Below are 21,206 nucleotides of genomic sequence, written 5' to 3'. Positions count from 1 at the left end.
GGAAAAGAAGTAGTAAAGTGGGGATTCATTAGGGTCTACTTCTGAGTAGATGTTCAAAAGAGCTTTTCTTTTGGTTACTCTTCAGAAGGAGGATTTCATCACATAATAGTCGCACCTCAATTTTTTGGGTGGCAAGATTGGTATTTTTGTGTTCCTTGCCGAAGAGAAGGAGATGACAAAGGAGAAGGCGCATGCCTCTTTTCCAATGTTTACAAGATTTCCTATGAGAACCAAAATACATTTCCTGATGGGGATTTCACTTCTCCCCACTACTCTGGGCCTTTCTGCAAAAAGTTTCTCCTCTCTCCCACTTTGGTGCCGCATTAATAATCACCTCCTCCTCCTCCATTTTTCCTCTTGAGCCTCGGAGCTTCAAGGGCCTTCTCTGCGGTGAAGTGAACAAGCTGCAAAATGTCACCGCTAATCGGAAGGAGGGCTGAGAGAAGCCAGGCATCCACATCTGCAAAGGCTCACAACACCCTTGGGATGTCAAAAGCCAGGGAGACGGGGAATGCAAAGGCATGGCTGCTACTCCACAGACTCCCTCACTGATACCGGCCTGTGAGGATTCAGTAGGATCTACTTCTGAGTAGACATTCAAGAGAGCTTTCCTTTTGGCTCCTCTTCGGAAATACATACATCATGCCTGCTCTCTCTGGCCCAGGACTCCTGAATAGATGCTTCTGTCAGCCATGGGGTGCCATGGGCATCTAAACAAATACTACTGCTATCAGGAAGAGCCAAAAATACCCACAAAAGTCAATTTATCCAGTGCCATAGCATATCTGAGATAATGGGCTTCCAAAGAATGTAAAAGGGAGGTTTTGGGGGAGGGAGTGGGATTGTGGTTAGGGAATCCCTAAGGGGGAAGAGAAAGAGATAAACAATGGAGTACTTAAGCTGAATTGATGTTGCGTTGTTGTGAGTTTTCCAGGCTGTTTGACCATGTTCCGGAAGCATTCTCTCCTGATGTTTCATTCACATGCTGATGTTTCATCCACATCTATGGCAGGCATCCTTGGAGGTTGTTGAGTTTGTTGGAAACGAGGAAAATTGGGTCTATATATCTCTGGAATGATGTCCAGGGTGGGAGAAAGAACTCTTGTCTGTCTGAGGTAGGTGTGAATGTTGACATTGACACTGAAATTCAACACCGCCTGAGCTCTGCGAGTGTAGCATTTTTTCTGAATGAAGCAGAGAGTGTTTGAGGACCGGGATATCCTTAGGGAGACCAAGGTGCTTGTTTATAAAGCTATTGTACTCCCAACCCTGCTATACGCCTGCAAAACGTGGACTGTCTACAGACGTCACGTGCAACTCCTGGAACGATTCCATCAGCGCTGCCTCTGAAAAATCCTGCAAATCTCTTGGAAAGAAAAGTGGACAAATGTCAGCGTGCTGGAAGAAGCGAAGACCACCAGCATCAAAGCGAAGGTCCTCCGACATAAATTCCATTGGACTGGCCACGTTGACCAAATGCCCAACTACCGTCTTCCAAAGCAGTTGCTCTCCTCCGAACTCAAGAACAGAAAAAGGAATGTTGGTGGCCAGGAAAAGAGATTTAAAGATGGGCTCAAAGCCAGCCTTAAAAACTTTGGCATAGACACCGGGAACTGGGAGGCCTTGGCCTTTGAGCGCTCCAGCTGGAGGTCAGCTGTGACCAGCAGTGCTGTAGAATTTGAAGAAGCACAAATGGAGGGCGAAAGAGAGAAATGTGCCAAGAGGAAGGCGTGTCAAGCCAACCCTGACTGGGACCGCCTTCTACCTGGAAACCAACACCTTCACTGCGGGAGAACATGCAGATCAAGAATAGGCCTCCATAGCCACCTACGGACCCACCACCAGTACACCGATCTTGGAAGACAATCCTACTTGGACAACGAGAGATCGCCTAAGAATGTAGCTATTGGCCACCTTGATTTGCATTTAATGGCCTAGCAGTTTTCAAGGCGTGGTTTCTTACTGCCTGGGGGAATCCTTTGTTGGGAGGTGATAGCTGTCCCTGTTTCTTGTCTGGAGTTCCCCTGTTTTTCGTTTTTTTTTTAGCCAACCTTCAAGTCCGCAGTTCTTGAGACCCCCTTTATGTACTGGTGAGGTATGGGGGAGGACGGACAATGGATGATGGGATTTGTAGTGCTTTCCCACCCTTTGGTTCCCACAGACTACTGTGGCCCCCAACAAAGACCAATAAAAACCAAACTTGGCACACAGAGCCCTCATGACCCACTCTACATCCTGCTGCAGTTTAGAGGAGGGAGGACCATGGATGATGGGACTTGCAGTACCTTCAGTCACTTACTGAAACCACTGCGACCCTCATCCAATGACTGATCAAGACCAAACTTGGCACACAGAGCCCCCATGACCCCCTTTACATCCTGGTGAGGTTTGGGGGACGACGGACAATGGATGATGGATGATGGGATTTGTAGTACTTTCAAACCCTTTGGTTCCCACAGACCACTGTGGCCCCCAACAAAGACCGAGAAAGATCAAACTTGGCACATGACCCGCTCTACATCCTGGTGCAGTTTGGAGGGGGATGGACCATGGATGATGGGACTTGCAGTACCTAAACACACTTGCTGAGACCACTGCAACCCTAACCAATGACTGATCTGGACGAAACCTGGCACAGAGAGCCACCATGATCAACTCTACATCCTGTTGTGGTTTGGAGGAGAATTCACCATGGATGATTGGACCTGCAATACCTTCACACACTTCATGAAACTACTGTAACTCTTACCAGTGACAGAGCAAGATTGAACAGTGTCCCCATAACCCACTCTAAATCCTGGTGCGGTGTGAAAGACTTTAGACCATGGATGATGGGGATTACAGTATCTTCACTCATTTCTTCAGACCATTCCGATCTACACCAATGACTGAGCAAAACCGAACTTGGCATACAGAGATTCCATTACCCACTCTACATCCTGGTGTGGTTTGTGGGATGATGCATTATGGATGATGGGATTTGCAGTACCTTCATTCACTTCCTGAGACCATTGCGACCCACACCAATGACCGATCAAGAAGAAACTTGACACACAAAGCCCCCATGACCCACCCACCATCCTGGTGCAGTGTGGAGGAGGATGGACCATGGGACTTGCATATGAGAGCTGTAGTTCACCCGCACCCACTGAACCACCAGATATTGAATCTAGACTAAAACTACAGAACAGAAAAACAATGCCTATCTCAAATATCCCGGCCAGCGCCAGGTCCCCAAGCTAGTAAATAAATAAAAATGCCATCGGTCTTCCTTTGCCCTGAGAGCCAATGCGACACTGGAAGAGAGAAAATAAGAGTGAAGATAATTTTAGGGCAGAAGAAAAGAAGAAAGGGATTGGACGTCATATCCTTATTGTGCTTTGGATGCATCAACAAGTTATATATAACTTGGGTCCTTGCCACTTGAGAGCGTAAGTGTTTCAGCCCCTTAATGATTTCCCATCGACCTCACGCCGCTCAGGGCTTTAAGAGATCTAGTCCAAGATAGGCTGCCAGCAGATCCCAAATCTGGCTTCCCCTGACGATATTTTTATCAAGGTCTTAAGGGTCACTGGGAAAAGTCTGGTGGGAGGATTTGCGTCCTTGGACGGCAGTCTTCTAAATTTGCCCATTCACACTCCAGGCAAATCAAGGCTTCTTAAAAGGCTTGGTGGGACTATCATTACAGCAGAGTCCCGCTTATCCAACATAAACAGGCCGGCAGAATGTTGGATAGGTGAAAATGTTGGATAATAAGGAGGGATTATAGGAAAAGCCTATTGAACGACACACACATACACACACACAAAACACATAAACACAGACTGGGCCACAGCAACGTGTGGCAGGGGATGGCTAGTTTCTATATAAATAAAAATGTAATGTTCGTTTGTGGGATTAACAGAACTCAAAAACCACGGGACGAATTGACACCAAATTTGGACACAAGACCAACGAGTGACCATCACTCATAAAAATACTGGAAAACACAGCAGAGACTTAAAATGCCAAAAAAATAAATAAAAAAATTACATTACAACACATGCACAAAACTCTGTGTGTGTGTATACACACACACACACATATAATGTAATGTTCATTTGTGGGATTAACATAACTCAAAAACCACTGGACACATTGAGACCAAATTTGGACACAAGATACCTCTCAGGCCAACGAGTGACAGTCACTCATAAAAACACAGAAAATCACAGGAGATGAGACTTAAAAAACCAAAAAACAAAAATTACATTACAAAACACACACACACACACAAACACACATATTCACACAGAAAACTCATATACACAGATTGGGCCACAGCAACGTGTGGCACGGGACAGCTTACACACATACACATACATACGCACACACATATACACACACAAAACAAATATACACAGACTGGGTCACAGCAATGCGTGCCAGGGGATGGCTAGTCTATATAAATAAAATGTAATGTTAGTTTGTGGGATTAACATAACTCAAAAACTAATGGGTAAATTGACACCAAATTTGGACTCAATACAACCATCAGGCCAACGATCACTCATAAAAATACTCATAACTCATAAAAATAGTGAAAAACACAGTGGAAGAGACTTTAAAAACCAAAAAAAAAAAGACATTACAATGAGTGTGCAAAACAACATATATACACATATACACATACATATACACATAGACAAAACACATATACACAGACTGGGCCACAGCAATGCATGGCAGGTGGCTAATCTATATAAATAAAAATGGCTAGTAACAAATAACACATGCACATAACTGCATATATACACATGTACACACATATATACACACAAAACACATATACACACTGGGCCACAGCAACATGTGGCAGGGGATGGCTAGTAACAAATAACACATGGGTTGTTGTAGGTTTTTTCGGGCTATATGGCCATGGTCTAGAGGCATTCTCTCCTGACGTTTTGCCTACATCTATGGCAAGCATCCTCAGAGGTAGTACCTCTGAGGATGCTTGCCATAGATGCAGGCGAAACGTCAGGAAAGAATGCCTCTAGACCATGGCTATATAGCCCAAAAAAACCTACAACAACCCAGTGATTCCGGCCATGAAAGCCTTCGACAAATAACACATGCACATAACTACATATATACACATGTACACACATGTATACGCACAAAACACATATACACACTGGCCACAGCAACATGTGGCAAGAGATGGCTAGTAACAAATAAGACATGCACATAACCACATTTATACACACACAAAACACATATACACAGGCTGAGCCACAGCAACGCATGGCAGGGGACAGCTAGTACATAAATAAAAACAAATAACAACAAGTAATAGTATTCTGGTTATAGGTTGCAGTAGCGTAATCTTGGAAGTGTTTGCTCCCAAGGGATTCTTGGAGTGATTGTGTAAAGACCTGCATAAGGCTCATGGCAAGTTTGAGACCTGCCTCCTTGTTGGGAACCAAAAACCCATTTTGGAAGAGAGCAGAGAGCAGAGAGCTCCAGCAAGGATAATGCAGGCGGCCAGTTGTCCCTATAAATGGCTTTGGGAGCTGCTTGGTCATGGCACCGCAATGCCGCATTCCTTCCTGCCCAGAAAACCATGCTATTCACAGCTGCCGTCTGATAAAACCAGCTTCTTCCACTTCATCACATCACACTTTGTGGTGACAACGTGGGGCTGATGGTCTCCAGACCTGCCATTCCTCAGGGTTCAATACCCATCGCTATTCCCTGGAAAGCTTTCTGATGCGCTTGGAAAAAGGAAGAGCGGAATCCTTCTGTGAGCGCATACGTCAACGCAGAAGAGCAGGAATGTTGCAAACACTGACTGTGGGGCCTAGGACACAGGGCTATGTATGTTGTTGTCAATGCATGTCTTCAAGCCATGTCCAATGCCTCCTTTCCCTTCCCCATCAACTCCAGTTACAATTAATGGTGTGAGAAGTACATAAAATGTTCCCCAATCCTGATGTATTGCATGTTGTCTGTGTATCATGGATCAGGCTGGAAAAGAGGATGAGCGACTTAACTTCCGTGGTGGTGCAATGGGTTAAACCATTGTAGTGCTGAACTGCTGACCTGAAGGTCGGCAGTTCGAATCCGCGAGACAGGGTGAGCTCCCACTTTTAGTCCTAACTCCTGCCAACCTAGCAGTTCAAAAACACACAAATGTGGGTAGATAAATAGGTACTGCTGTGCCTTTAGTACTTTGTCGAGGCCACAGTGGCACAATGGGGTAAACAATTGTGATACTAAACTGCTGACCTGAAGGTTGGCAGTTCAAATCCGTGATACGTGGTGAGCTCCTGCTGTTAGTCCTAGCTCCTGCCAACCTAGCAGTTCAAAAACATGGGTAGATAAATAGGTACTGCTGTGCCTTTAGTACTTTGTCGAGGCCACAGTGGCACAATGAGGTAAACAATTGTGATACTAAACTGGTGACCTGAAGGTTGGCAGTTCGAATCCGCGATACGTGGTGAGCTCCTGCTGTTAGTCCTAGCTCCTGCCAACCTAGCAGTTCAAAACATGGGTAGATAAATAGGTACTGCTGTGCCTTTAGTACTTTGTTGAGGCCACAATGGCACAATGGGGTAAACACTTGTGATACTAAACTGCTGACCTGAAGCTTGGCAGTTTGAATCCTTGAGACGGGGTGAGCTCCTGCTGTTAGTCCTAGCTCCTGCCAACCTAGCAGTTCGAAAACATGCAAACGTGGGTAGATAAATAGGTACCACTGTTCCTTTCGCCTTAATTGGACTACAAAGGCTTTGGAAAGTCTGGCTAGGGAAAGGCAGCAACTATTGGGAAGGATCAAAGTGCTGCAAAGTTGAATATCCTGTTCCAAAACAAGGCTATCCACACATTAGCCCAGGCATGGGCGAACTTTGATCAGGCCTGGGACAACTTGAGCCCTCCAAGTGTTTTGGACTTCAACTCCCCCATTCCTAACAGCCCCAGGACCTTTCCTTTTCCCCCTCAGCTGCTTAAGATGAGTGCTGGGCCCATAACCAGAGTTAAGCTGAGTGCTGGGCCCATAACCAACGCTTAAGTGGCTGAGGGGGGAAAAGAAAGGGCCTGAGGCTGTTAGGAATGGTGGGAGTTGAATCCAAAATACCTGCAGAGGCCAGTTTGCCCATGCCTGCTCTATCTGGTTATCTTCTGATGCAGAGAAGGGGAACTGACCCCACTTTGGTTTTGGTCTCAGGCCGCAGCAAGGCTTGGGTTGGCTCTAAAGCTTATTCCTAAAGGGTTAAGGCTTGGGAAGGAGGACCTCTGTGTTCTGTGAGCCTCCCTCCCTGGAGAATGGAGCTGCTCCGCTCTCCCTCCTGCCTCTTGGGCTTTACTATTTAAGGCAAACCTCTCTCCCAGCTTCCAACCGTTTCCATCCTTTGTTTTTTTGCAAAAATAACTCACTGGGAATAAACAGCTCCAGGCACAGGCCTATAAATCAGGTATTCCCAGGCTTTGGCCTGCCAAAGTGCAGAGGGAAAGGGGAGCTAAGGAGCCTCCCTCCTTCTCCTAAGTCTCTTTCCCAGTGAGATTGCCTGGAAACTCAGCACAGCCTCCACCTGTAGCCGGCTTAGTCAGTGTGCAAGAGCTCTACCTGGGAAAAGGGGTTGATCCCCAATTTAACATAAGTTATACACTGACTAGCTGCCCCCTGCCATGTGTTGCTGTGGCCCAGTCTGTTGATCTGGAAAATAAAATAATGAGAAAGTGTTGGTTTCTAATATATGGAATTTCTTTATGTTTGTGGGTAAACAGTATTTCTTGCTGTTGCTTTGTCAGTGTTGATGTGGAGTGTCTGATTTGCCTACTCTGGAACATGCAACATATCATTGTCCTTCTTTAGGGGTCCCTTTCAAATCTATAATACTATATCTGTATGTGTGTGAATAATATTTATCTCTATCTATCTATGGCTGGATGGCTCTTTGTCAGGAGAACTTTGATTATAAACCCATTTTTCCTACTTCCAACAGACCTTCTCTGAGGATGCTTGCCATAGATGCAGGCGAAACGTCAGGAGAAATGCCTCTAGAACATAGCTCTATAGCCCGAAAAAACCCACAAGAACCTAGTGATTCCAGCCATGAAAGCCTTCGACAATACAACTTTGATTATGTTTTCTTGCCCTGATGAAGGGAGTTGGACTGGATGGCCTTAAGTATCTTCTGTTGGTCATGGGGGTTCTGTGTGGGAAGTTTGCCCGAATTCTGTCATTGGTGGGGTTCAGAATGCTCTTTGAGTGTAGGTGAACTGTGAATCCCAGTGACTACAACTCCTAAATATCAAGGTCTATTTCCCCCAAACTCCATCTGTGTTCACATTTGGGCGTATTGAGTGCTTGTGGCAAGTTTGGTCCAGATCCATCATTGTTTGAGTCCAGTGCTCTCTGGATGTAGGGGAACTACAACTCCCAAACTCAAGGTCAATGCCCACCAAACCCTTCCAGTATTTTCTGTTGGTCATGGGAGTTCTGTGTGCCAAGTTTGGTTCAATTCCATTGTTGATGGAGTTCAGAATGCTCTTTGATTGTAGGTGAACTATAAATCCCAGCAACTACAACTCCCAAATGGCAAAATCATATTTTTGGAGTGATGGTCACTCCTTGTGTTGTGAGACGTTTTGTTGCCAAATTTGGTGTGATTTTGTTAATTGGTTCTTTTGTTTTTAAGGTACTCATGCACAGAGCATTTAGATAGATAGATAGATAGATAGAGATAGATAGATAGATAGATAGATAGATAGATAGATAGATAGATGATAGAGATAGATAGATAGATAGATAGATAGATAGATAGATAGATAGATAGATGGGTGGGTGGGTGGGTAGGTAGATAGATAGATAGATAGATAGATAGATAGATAGATAGATGGATGGATGGATGGATGGATGATAGAGAGAGAGAGAGAGAGAGAGAGATGATAGAGATAGATAGATAGATAGATAGATGATATAGATAGATAGATAGATAGATAGATAGATAGATAGATGATAGAGATAGATAGATAGATGAGATAGATAGATAGAGAGAGAGAGAGAGAGAGAGAGATGGCTCCCTACTTCCAGGAAGATGTTGGCTCCCTCCAGCATTTGCCAATGGAGGCAAATGCCTCACTTTACCAAACAATAGGGCCAGCCCTGTTGCATTCTGTTCTCTCACTTCCCCTTAACTTTTCCATTTGCTTTTGCTCGCCTAAGTGTGTTGGAAAAGAAGAAACTCTTCTTCCAGAAGGATGCTTCTTTTCCCTCTCATCTCCCCCAATTTGCTAATCCTCTGGTTAGCCACATGACTGAGGGGAGGCCTTCGAAGTTCAAAAGGATACTGCCTGGTGTCTATTACGGATCGGATGGCATCGCTTCCATTTATTTATTTGTTTATTTATTTATTTAAAACTTTTCTATCCCGATCCTTCTCACCTCTGTAGAGGGACTCAGGCCGGCTTACAGCAAAGATTCAATGCTACTAATACAAACTAAAACATCAAAAAACAATACAAGATTAAAATACAAAAAAAAAAATACATATAAGCCAAATTGCCAAGATAAAATAGTGGACAACTCAACCTGCATATGTGTTCACTCACTTTGGTCTTTAACCGGTCTCAGCTATTATTTTAGGAATGCTTCGTTCCATAGCCAGGATTTCACTACCCTCCTGAAGGACGAGAGGGAGGGGGCAGATCTGATCTCACTCAGGAGATTGTTCCATAGCCGAGGGGCCACCACAGAGAAGGCCCTGTCTCTCGTCCCCACCAGATGCGCTTGCGAATGTGGGGGGACCGAGAGCAGGACCTCTCCAGAAGATCTTAGCATCCTTGATGGTTCATAGGGGAGAATACGTTCGGACAGGTAAACTGGGCCAGAACCATTTAGGGCAGTGTTCCTCAACCTTCCTAATGCCGCGACCCCTTAATACATTTCCTCATGTTGTGGTGACCCCCAACCATAACATTATTTTGCTACTTCATAACTGTAATTTTGTTCCTGTTATTAATTGTGATACAATTATCTGATAAGCAGGATGTATTTCCATTCATTGGACCAAATTTGGCACAAATACCTGATATGCCCAAATTTGAATAGTGGTGGGGTTGGGGGAAGGTGGTTTGATTTTGTCATTTGGGAGTTGTAGTTGCTGGGATTTATAGTTCACCTACAATCAAAGAGCATTCTGAACTCCAGCAACGACGGAATTGAACCAAACTTGGCACACAAAACTACCATGGCCAACAGAAAACACAGGAAGGGTTTGGTGGGCATTGACCTTGAGTTTGGAGTTGTAGTTCACCTACATCCAGAGAGCACTGTGGTCTCAAACAATGATGGATCTGGTGGACCAAACTTGACATGAATACTCAATATGCCCAAACGTGAACACTGGTGGAGTTTGGGGAAAATAGACCTTGACATTTGTGAGTTGTAGTTGTTGGGATTTATAGTTCAGCTACACTCAAAGAGCATTCTGAACCCCACCAATTATTGAATTGGACCAAACTTCCCATACAGAACCCCCATGACCAACAGAAAATACTGTGTTTTCTGATAGTCTTTGGTGACCCCTCTGACACTCCCTGGCGACCCCCGCAGGGGTCCTGACTCCCAGGTTGAGAACCACTGATTTAGGGTTTTTTGTAGGTTTAAACCAGAACTTTAAATTGTGCTCGGAAGCTAATTGGCAGCCAGTGGAGCTGGCGTAACGAGTGAGTTGTGCGCTCCCTGTACCCTGCTCCCGTGAGTAACCTGGCTGCCAAGCACTGGGCAGGTCAAGTCTGTCGACATCACTACGTAGGTGTAATGCATAGTGGATTGTCATCATGTTTCTTGTTTTTCTGTCCAGATCCTCCAGCTCTGCTTGTGTCCAGTTCACAATCCCAGCAGTGTATCTAATGACGAGGATGGCCCAGGGGTTGAGAGCCTTGATCGTATTTCCGCCATAATTTGTTCTTCAAAACCTTTCTGACTCTTTGGAGATATTCTTTGCTGAATTATAAAATCATAGAATCATAGAATCAAAGAGTTGGAAGAGACCTCATGGGCCATCCAACCCCCTGCCAAGAAGTAGGAATATTGCATTCAAATCACCCCTGACAGATGGCCATCCAGCTTCTGTTTAAAAGCTTCCAAAGAAGGAGCCTCCACCACACTCCGGGACAGAGAGTTCCACTGCTGAATGACTCTCACAGTCAGGAAGTTCTTCCTAATGTTCAGATGGAACCTCTTTTCTTGTAGTTTGAAGCCATTGTTCCGTGTCCTAGTCTCCAAGGAAGCAGAAAACAAGCTTGCTCCCTCCTCCCTGTGGCTTCCTCTCACATATTTATACATGGCTATCATATCTCCTCTCAGCCTTCTTTTCTTCAGGCTAAACATGCCCAGCTCCTTAAGCCGCTCCTCATAGGGCTTGTTCTCCAGACCCTTGATCATTTTAGTCGCCCTCCTCTGGACACATTCCAGCTTGTCAATATCTCTCTTGAATTGTGGTGCCCAGAATTGGACACAATATTCCAGGTGTGGTCTAACCAAAGCAGAATAGAGGGGTAGCATGACTTCCCTAGATCTAGACACTATGCTCCTATTGATGCAGGCCGAAATCCCATTGGCCTTTTTGCCGCCACATCACATTGTTGGCTCATGTTTAACTTGCTGTCCACGAGGACTCCAAGATATTTTTCACACGTATTATTATTATTATTATTATTATTATTATTAGTGGAGAAAAGTGAAACTGGGAAGATGGCCTCCCAACGTTGAGCTATGTTTTGTCATAAGCAAAACATTGTCTGCAGGCCAAAGAGAGATGCAGGGAAGTTATGACACACTCACACAGACACAAATGTGTGTGTTTGGTGCACACAGTAAACAGAGCCAAGGAAGGAGCAGCCTTGGCTGGGGGGCGGGTGGGGGGGGGATTGGTTCCGGTTGCGTTCTGCCTTTACATCATCTGGCAAGATTTGCAGAGATACATGGCTTGTGAAATATTCATCCGGCCTCTCTACTCGGGACATGAAATTGCTCTAAATTACTCTAAATATTTCATTCTTGGGGGCCGAGGAATGATCTCAACACTTGAGGGCTGACACAGAAAACAGAGCGCTATGTACGTGTATCTAAAAGATATGAAGCTGTATCGGGGCTCAGGCTTTCACACAATACATTTGGACCTGGGTCAGCCAACAGATTGAAAGAAGGATCTTGGAATACCAGCCAAACATCATGGGAAGCCAAATGGTGGTCTTCAGCTCCCATGTTTTCTCCTTCTCATTCTAAATCCCTTTCGTTGCTCTTGTCTTCCTTCCACCTCAGTCTTGGTTGTTTCTGCTAACACATTGTGAAAGGAACATTCCCACTCGAAAGCCATTCTTCGTGACATTAAATGTGTAGGATCCGGATGCTGCCTTGAATATTCCAGTCTCTTGCAAGGGCTGATGGGGAAGCTTTGCTGCAGAATGGCGAGTGAGTGGATGTGTGTATATGCATGTCTATACTGCAGTTTGGGCCACAGGAAAGGAAACTGGAGGAGGTCACCATAAACTATTTGCAGGGCAGCATGCAGGCACTTTCATTAAGGCACACATGTGCAATAAGACATGAAGCCAAAGTACATTGACATAATCACAGTTAAAGTAATGATCTATATCAGCATTTCTCAAAAGGTGGGTTGGGACCGCTGGGGAGGTGGGGTTGCGAGGGGGTGTCAGAGGGGTCACCAAAGACCATCAGAAAATACAGTATTTTCTGTTGGTCATGGAGTTCTGTGTGGGAAATTTGGCCCAATTGTATCATTGGTAGGGCTCAGAATGCTGTTTGATTGTACATAAACTATAAATCCTAGGAACTACAATTCCCAAATGTCAAGGTCTATTTCCCTTGGTTCAGATCCATCATTGTTTGAGTCCACAGTGCTCTCTGGATGTAGGTGAACTACAACTCCAAAACTCAAGGTCAATGCCCACCAAACCCTTCCAGTATTTTCTGTTAGTCATGGGAGTTCTGTGTGCCAAGTTTGGTTCAATTCCATCATTGGTGGAGTTCAGGATGCTCTTTGATTGCATGTAAACTATAAATCCCAGCAACCTTAACTCCCAAATGTCCAGGACTATTTCCCCCAAACTCCACCAGTGTTCACATTTGGGCATATTGAGCATTCATGCCAATTTTGGTCCAGATCCATCATGGCTTGAGTCCACAGTGTTCTCTAGTTGTAGGTGAACTACAACTCCCAAACTCAAGGTCAATGCCCACCAAACCCTTCCAGTATTTTCTGTTAGTCATGGGAGTTCTGTGTGCCAAGTTTGGTTCAATTCCATCACTGGTGGAGTTCAGAATGCTCTTTGATTGTAGGTGAACTATAAATCCCAGCAACTATAACTCCCAAATGTCAAGGTCTATTTCCCCCAAACTCTACCAGTGTTCACATTTGGGCAGATTGAGTATTCCTGCCAAGTTTGGTCCAGATCCATCATTGCTTGACTCCACAGTGCTCTCTGGATGTAGGTGAACTACAACTCCAAAACTCAAGGTCAATGCCCACCAAACCCTTCCTGTGTTTTCTGTTAGTGATGGGAGTTCTGTGTGCAAGTTTGGTTCAATTCCATTGTTGGTGGAGTTCAGAATGCTCCTTTGTATGACTTTAACATAGGCATGGGAAAACTTTGGCCCTCCCTCCAGGAGTTTTGGACTCCAACTCCCACCATTCCTAACAGCCTCAGGCCCTTTCCTTTTCCCCCTCAGCCGCTTAAGCTTAAGGGGCCTGAGGCTGTTAGGAATGGTGGGAGTTGGAGTCCAAAACTCCTGGAGGGAGGGCCCAAATTGGCCCATGCCTGCCCTATCGAGATAGCATCTTTCCTGAACGGGGAGGTAGGAGATCTTCCACATTTGGGGCTGGAGAGCTGTCCATGGTCCTGACTTTCCTGACCTCTTAACAGTAGGGCGGGGAACCCTTGAGCCCCAGATTATTGTGGCTTTCTCCTGAGAATTAAAATGTATGTGACAAATTATGTCACAAAATTGGAAAAGTTTCTGTTCCTGGTTTGAACGTGTTATTCCTCTTTAAATGTGCATTACGTACTTTGAAAGTAGTTTATATGCCCCAGAAACTTGGCTTTTAACTATGTTGAATTGGTTGAGAGATTCATTGAAAAACTAGAGCGAAATTTTGTTACAGGATGTCCTGCAAGAACAAAGGTTTTTGCAGTTTAATAAACTTTTTTCCATGTTTTGATAACAGAACCAACTAGGAAAGGATATTTATAACCCAGGGATAAAAATCATGTTCCATAGTGTAATGAGGAGAACCCTGAACAGCAACTAGATTACAACAACATTGGGTAATGAATAGTATGATCATATAAACAGGTGCAATTGTGCGTCCTCACCTTTTGCTTATTGTTGGGAATCAGCTTGTGTTTGTGTTTCAGGATCCTGATGCGGGAAATTATGAGGGAAATGATGGTGCTGAGGCTGAGGTACAGGATGGAGATGGTTTGGTCAATGATTTTCATGCAGACAATGACAGAGAGGCCCCAGTGCAAAGGGCGGTTTCTCATGAGAATATTCCTGCTGGGCCGAGTAATGATGGTTCACTCCCTCTCTCTGTGAGCTCTAATGATTTGGGTTTGGAAAACAATCTGACACCTGGGAATTTTAATGAGCAGCCAGAGCCAGATAGGGAGCTGAAGAATAGGTGGCTGGAGATCTGCCAGGATCGACAGCAAACTTAGTGTTTACGTTGTTCTGAAAGGCTTCGTCTGATAAGGGGTAAATGTGGGGGAAAGCGAAACCAATTTCTGAGTTTTGGGATATAAGGTTTGCCTCAAGGGAAAACCTTTTAGATCAGGCATCATTCGGAAATCGAGTTCATGTGCCATGGTAATCCTGTTAAAAGGGTCTTGTTCCTGTAGAGCAGTGGTTCTCAACCTGGGGTCCCAAGATGTTTTTGGCCTTCAACTCCCAGAAATCCTAAGAGCTGGTAACCTGGCTGGGATTTCTGGGGGTTGTAGGCCAAAAACATCTGGGGACCCCAAGTTGAGAACCACTGCTGTAGAGTTTTCTAGCGTTTTGGATTGTCTTTGCATCCTGTTGATTTCTGTCTGGATTAATGCTATCTTGGATTGCTTTTATATCTGGTGTGGACATTGCTTTGTGTTACCTTTTATGAACTTATTACTTTTTGGAACTTTCTTATTTTCTTACAAGCATTTATTTCTTCTGGCTATTTACTAAGCTTCAATAAAAGAAGATTTGTTTCTTCACTTTTCCTGTGGTGTGTTTTAAAGTCAGAGGGCTTTTTCCTGACCTGGAGTGCAACACTTAGATACTAGCTTGCGTACCCAGCATTGCCGGGGTTATTTGAAAATGTATTTTTTTAATTTTATACAAATGCATAAGGTTTGCGGGTGAAGTACAACCCATATCATGCCAGGTTAACCTCCTGAAACTCCATCAGTAGTTAAACTTAGTCATGTTGGGCTAGCTTGCTCTAGATGCATCATTGGTGGGGTCCAGTGTGGTCTCTGGCTGCAAAATAAAGTACAGCTCCCACGATGGTGGGTCAGTCCCCTCAAATCCTTCCGGACCGGCCACGTTGTCCGAATGCCCAACCACCATCTCCCAAAGCAATTGCTCGACTGAACTCAAGAATAGAAAACGGAATGTTGGCAGGCAGGAAAAGAGATTGAAAGATGGGTTCAAAGTCAACCTTAAAAACTGTAGCATAGACATTTTTGGGAGGTGTTAGCTGTCCCTAACTGTTTCTTGTCTGGAGTTCCCCTGTTATTCAGTTTTTCAGTCAACCTTCAAGTCTGCTGTTCTTGAGAGAACTGGGAAGCCCTGGCCCTTGAGCACTCCAACTGGTGGTCAGCTGTAACCAGCAGTGCTGTAGAATTTGAAGAGGCATGAATGGAGGCTGAAAGAGAGAAACATGCCAAGAGGAAGGCATGTCAAACCAACCGTGACCAAGACTGCCTTCCATCTGGAAACCAACACCTTCACTGTGAGAGAAGATGCAGATAAAGAATAGGGCTCCACAGCCACCTACGGACCCACCGCCAGAATTGGAAGACAATCCTACTCGGACAACGAGAGATCGCCTAAGAATGTAGGAATTGTCCACCTTGATTTGCATTTAATACCCTAGCAGTTTTCAAAGTGTGGCTTCTTACTGCCTGGAGGAATCCTTTTTTGGGAGGTGTTAGCTGTCCCTAACTGTTTCTTGTCTGGAGTTCCCCTGTTATTCAGTTTTTCAGTCAACCTTCAAGTCCGCTGTTCTTGAGAGAACTGGGAAACCCTGGCCCTTGAGTGTTCTAGCTGGTGGTCAGCTATGACCAGCAGTGCTGTAGATTATGAAGAGGCACGTGGAAACCGAAGCCCTCATGGCAGGAGAACATGCAGGTCAAGAATAGGGCTCCACAGTTAGGGAGCGGCTGAGGGGGGAAAGGAAGGGGCCTGAGGCCAGGAATTGTGGGAGTTGAAGTCCAAAACATCAGGAAGGCCCAAGTTGATCCATTTCTTCCTTAGGGAGAATTTCATCTATGCTGACGATTGTGCCATCACTGCTCAAACAGGTGGCTTAAGCGGCTGAGGGGGGAAATAAAAGGGCCTGAGGCTGTTAGGGATGGTGGGAGTTGGAGTCCAAAACATCTGGAAGACCCAAGTTTGATCTATTTCTTCCATAGGGAAAATTTCATCTATGCTGATGATTGTGCCATCACCGATCAAGCAGGGCACTTAAGTGGCTGAGGGGGAAAAGGGAAGGGCATGAGGCTGTTAGGAATGGTGGGAGTTGGAGTTCAAAACACCTGGAGGGAGGGCCCAAGTTTGCCCATGCCTGCTGTAGAGGAAGCTTCCTTGCATTCCGCACGGGCAACAGACCATAACGTTGGTTATGGGCCCAGCCCGGGAGCCCTTTGCAGGAGGCAGAGCTGCAGATGTTGTTGTGTCTTCGCCCTCCATCTTCTGCATTTTCGGCGCTGGCTCACCTCTCCCCACCCCCCTCCCAGCGGCCGCAGCGAATGCAATCTCCACCTGCACGCCTGGCTGCAGCCGTCGCATCCCATCACCATCCGGCAGCCACAGAGCACTTAGCCCCGGCTCCCAGCTCCCTCGCCTCTCACCAAGCCAGCCAGCGCTGCATTCCCAGAGCCTGGAATTTTCTCCAGCTGGTGCCGTTAAAGGAACAGGTTCCCCACTTTGCCAACCAGCCCGCAGGGCAAAGGCCATGGCAGTGCCGCCGGCCCTGCTCTGAGAAATGCCCGCTCGCTTCCCTTCTCTGCAGTACAAGAAAGAAGGCCAGCACTGGACTTCTTCTGGCGACAATTCCACCATAGGTTTTCTCATCGGATAATATGCTGATAACACAGGCCAACCCATTTTTCCCCCTTGGTGCCTTGGTTCTCGGGCCTTTTCCAGGGGTTCTTTGGGGCATTGATTCACACAATTGCATTGGACAGACCTCATCAATTCTAGTTTCTTAGATATGGTTACCATGGTTTTCTATGGGTGAGCAGATGATGACTGGTAGAATCATAGAACCATAGAACCATAGAATCATAGAGTTGGAAGAGACCTCATGGGCCATCCAGTCCAACCCTCTTGATTTCTTGATTATGATCCAATAATAATAATAATAATAATAATAATACGATATGAGCATTTAAAGATCAAACTGCAAAGACTCTGGCACGAGCCAGGCAAGGTGGTCCCAGTGGTGATCGGCACACTGGGTGCAGTGCCTAAAGACCTTGGCCTGCACTTAAACACAATCAAGGCTAACAAAATTACCATCTGCAAGCTGCAAAAGGCCGCCCTATTTGGATCTGCACGCATTATTTGCCGATACATCACACGGTCCTAGACTCTTGGGAAGTAGCTGATGTGTGATCCAATACAACAGCCAGCAGAGTGATCTTGTCTGCTGTGGACTCATCTTGTTGTGTTTCAAATAATAATAATAATAATAATAATACTGCAAAGACTGGCACAAGCCAGTCAAGGTGGTCCCAGTGGTGATCGGCACACGGGGTGCAGTGCCTAAAGACCTTGGCCTGCACTTAAACACAATCAGCTCTGACAAGATTACCACCTGCCAGCTGCAGAAGGCCACCTTACTGGGATCTTTATTCGCCGATACATCACACAGTCCTAGACATTTGAGAAGGGTCCGACGTGTGATCCAATACAACAGCCAGCAGATTGTCTGCTGTGGACTCATCTTGATGTGTTTCAAATAATAATAATAATAATAATAATAATAATAATAATAATAATAATTTATTTTTAGCCCGCCCTCTCTCTGCAAAAGGACTTAGGGTGGCTTCCAAAGTAGAAAAAAGGCAAACATTCTTACTTACCTAGGCGATCGCTCGTAGTCCGAGGATAATGGTCCTCCAAGTTCGGGGTCCTGGTGGTGGGTCCATAGGTGACTGTGGAGCCCTATTCTTGACCTGCATCATCTCCCGCAGTGAGGACATTGGTTTCCAGGTGGAAGGCAGTCTCAGTCAGGCTTGGCTTGACGCACTTTCCTTTGGGCACGTTTCCCTCTTTCGCCCTCCATTCGTGCCTCTTCAAATTCTGCAGCACTCCTGGTCACAGCTGACCTCCAACTGGAGCACTCAAGGGCTTGGTGTCTATGCCAGAGTTTTTAAGTTTGGCTTTGAGCCCATCTTTAAATCTCTTTTCCTGTCCTCCAACACTCCGTTTTCCATTCTTGAGTTTGGAGTAGAGCAACTGCTTTGGGAGACGGTGGTTGGGCATCCGGACAACGTGGCTGGTCCAGCGTAGTTGATGGCGGAGGACCATCGCTTCAATGCTGGTGGTCTTTGCTTCTTCTTCCAGCACGCTGCCGTTTGTCCGCCTGTCTTCCCAAGAGATTTGCAGGATTTTCCAGAGGCAGCGCTGATGGAATAATTCCAGGAGTTGCATGTGACGTCTGTAGACAGTCCACGTTTCGCAGGCGTATAGCAGGGTTGGGAGGACAATAGCTTTATAAACAAGCCCCTTGGTCTCCCTACAGATGTCCTGGTCCTCAAACACTTCATTCGGAAAAATGCTGCACTCACAGAGCTCAAGCGGTGTTGTATTTCGGTGTCAGAGGTGGCTGCCAAGGTAGCGGAAATTGTCAACATTTTCTAATGTTACATCATTAAACTGTATTTTTTCATTCCAGGTGTGGTCTAACTAGGCCCATAGCCAGGATTTTGTTGTTTTTTTTGGGGGGGGGGGCTGAGTTTGGTTTGGGGGAGGGCTGAGTCTGAGTGAAAGAGGGTCTACCCTAGCAAACCTTTTGTATTGTTACCCAAATACCCCCATGCATATAGGATATATTGAGCATGGTGATCAGATCATGATATGAATAAACATAACAGTTTAAGTAATGTACCAGTAAGGCCTTCTTGCGGACCACCATGAGAATTTCGGGGGGGGGGGCTGAAGCCCCCCAAGCTCTCCCCCCGCCCCCCGGCTACATGCCTGGGTCCAACCAAGGCAGAATAGAGGGGTAGCAGGATTTCCCTGGATCTAGGCACTAGATTCTTATTGATGCAGGCCAAAATCCCATGGCTTTTTTTTTTTACACCACCTGACATTGTTGGCTCATGTCGTCAAAAGGTGGCATCAAATGGAGAAAGCTTGTTTTCTGCCTCCCTGGAGACTAGGACATGGAACAATGGCTTCAAACTACAGGAAAGGGAGATTCCACCTGAACATTAGGAAGAACTTCCAGACTATGAGAGCTGTTCAGCAGTGGAACTCTCTGCTGCAGACTGTGGTAGAGGCTCCTTCTTTGGAAGCTTTTAAACAGAGGATGGATGACCACCTGTCGGGGTTGCTTTGAAGGTGATTTTCCTGTTTCTTGGCAGAATGGGGTTGGACTGGATGGCCCATGAGGTCCCTTCCAAGTCTAGGATTCTATGAATCCTCCATAAGCAGGCCTTTGGGAGCCTTGTTCAAAGTTCTTCTTACCACTTGGCATCAAGTCCCTTGCTGATTTAAGCTGATTTAAGCAAATTACAACTCTGCTTACATCAGGATAGCTGATAATTCACCCAGGAGCTTGAACGGTGGTGCTTTGAAGCCGCCTGGGAATGCTGCACGGCCTCAGGTCTGACTTGTAGGCATCTGAGCCAACAGGTTAATGAATACCAAGGAAAGCAGGACAAAAGGCCTCCCTCCTCCCCATGTTATTCCCAGTCAGAGAATAATGTTTGGCAAAGGTTGCGAGGCTGGCATCGTACACAGGGCTTCTCTAGATGGGTTTAATAGTCTGGACCAGGCATGGGCAAACTTGGGCCCTCCAGGTGTTTTGGACTCCAACTTCCACCATTCCTTACAGCCTCAGGCTCTTTCCTTTCCCCCCTCAGCCGCTTAAGCTCCTTGCTTGAGTGGTGATGGCACAATCGTCAGCATAGATGAAATTCTCCCTACGGAAGAAATAGATCAACTTGGGCCTTCCATATGTTTTGGACTCCAACTCCCACAATTCCTAACAACCTTGGGCCCTTTCCTTTCCCCCCTCAGCCGCTTAAGCTCCCTGCCTGAGTGGTGATGGCATGATCGTCAGCATAGATGAAATTCTCCCTAAGGAAGAAATAGATCAACTTGGGCCTTCCAGATGTTTTGGACTCCAACTCCCACAATTCCTAACAACCTTGGGCCCTTTCCTTTTCCCCCTCAGCTGCTTAAGCTCCCTGCTTGAGCAGTGATGGCACAATCATCAGCATAGATGAATTTTTCCCTACAGAAGAAATAGATCAACTTGGGCCTTCCAGATGTTTTGGATTCCAACTCCCACCATTCCTAACAACCTTGGACCCTTTCCTTCCCCCCCCCCCCCAGCCGGTTAACTTCCCTGCTTGAGCAGTGATAGCATGATCATCAGCATAGATGAAATTTTCCCTACAGAAGAAATAGATCAGCTTGAGTCTGGACTCACTGTGTAGTCACTCCAAGCTGACCCCTTGACATGCACACTAAGAGAAGTTGGCAAACATTCCACAATCTATTGCCAAAGGCTTTCATGGCCAGAATCATTGGGTTGTTGTGTGTTTTCTGGGCTCTATAGCCATGTTCCAGAAGCATTCTCTCCTGACGTTTCGCCTGCATCTATGGCAGGCATCCTCAGAAGTTGTGAGTTCACTGTGGTTGGCACAATGGGGTAAACTGCTGAGCTGCTGAACTACTGACCTGCTTGGCAGAGTTGGGG

General features: G+C 45.8%; 1 protein-coding gene across 1 annotated transcript in view; it reads left to right on the top strand.

The window, feature by feature from the left end:
- Positions 1 to 1,476: 1,476 nt before the first annotated feature.
- OAZ2 (ornithine decarboxylase antizyme 2) overlaps positions 1,477 to 21,206 on the top strand; it is a 56,569-nt gene continuing 36,839 nt past the window's right edge. The window contains 1 exon segment of the mRNA XM_067471468.1: positions 1,477 to 1,649. Within this exon segment, the coding sequence (XP_067327569.1) occupies positions 1,477 to 1,649 (173 nt within the window).

Source organism: Anolis sagrei, chromosome 9, assembly GCF_037176765.1.
Source record: "Anolis sagrei isolate rAnoSag1 chromosome 9, rAnoSag1.mat, whole genome shotgun sequence".
NCBI lineage: Eukaryota > Metazoa > Chordata > Lepidosauria > Squamata > Dactyloidae > Anolis > Anolis sagrei.
This window is presented reverse-complemented; position numbering and strand designations above follow the sequence as displayed.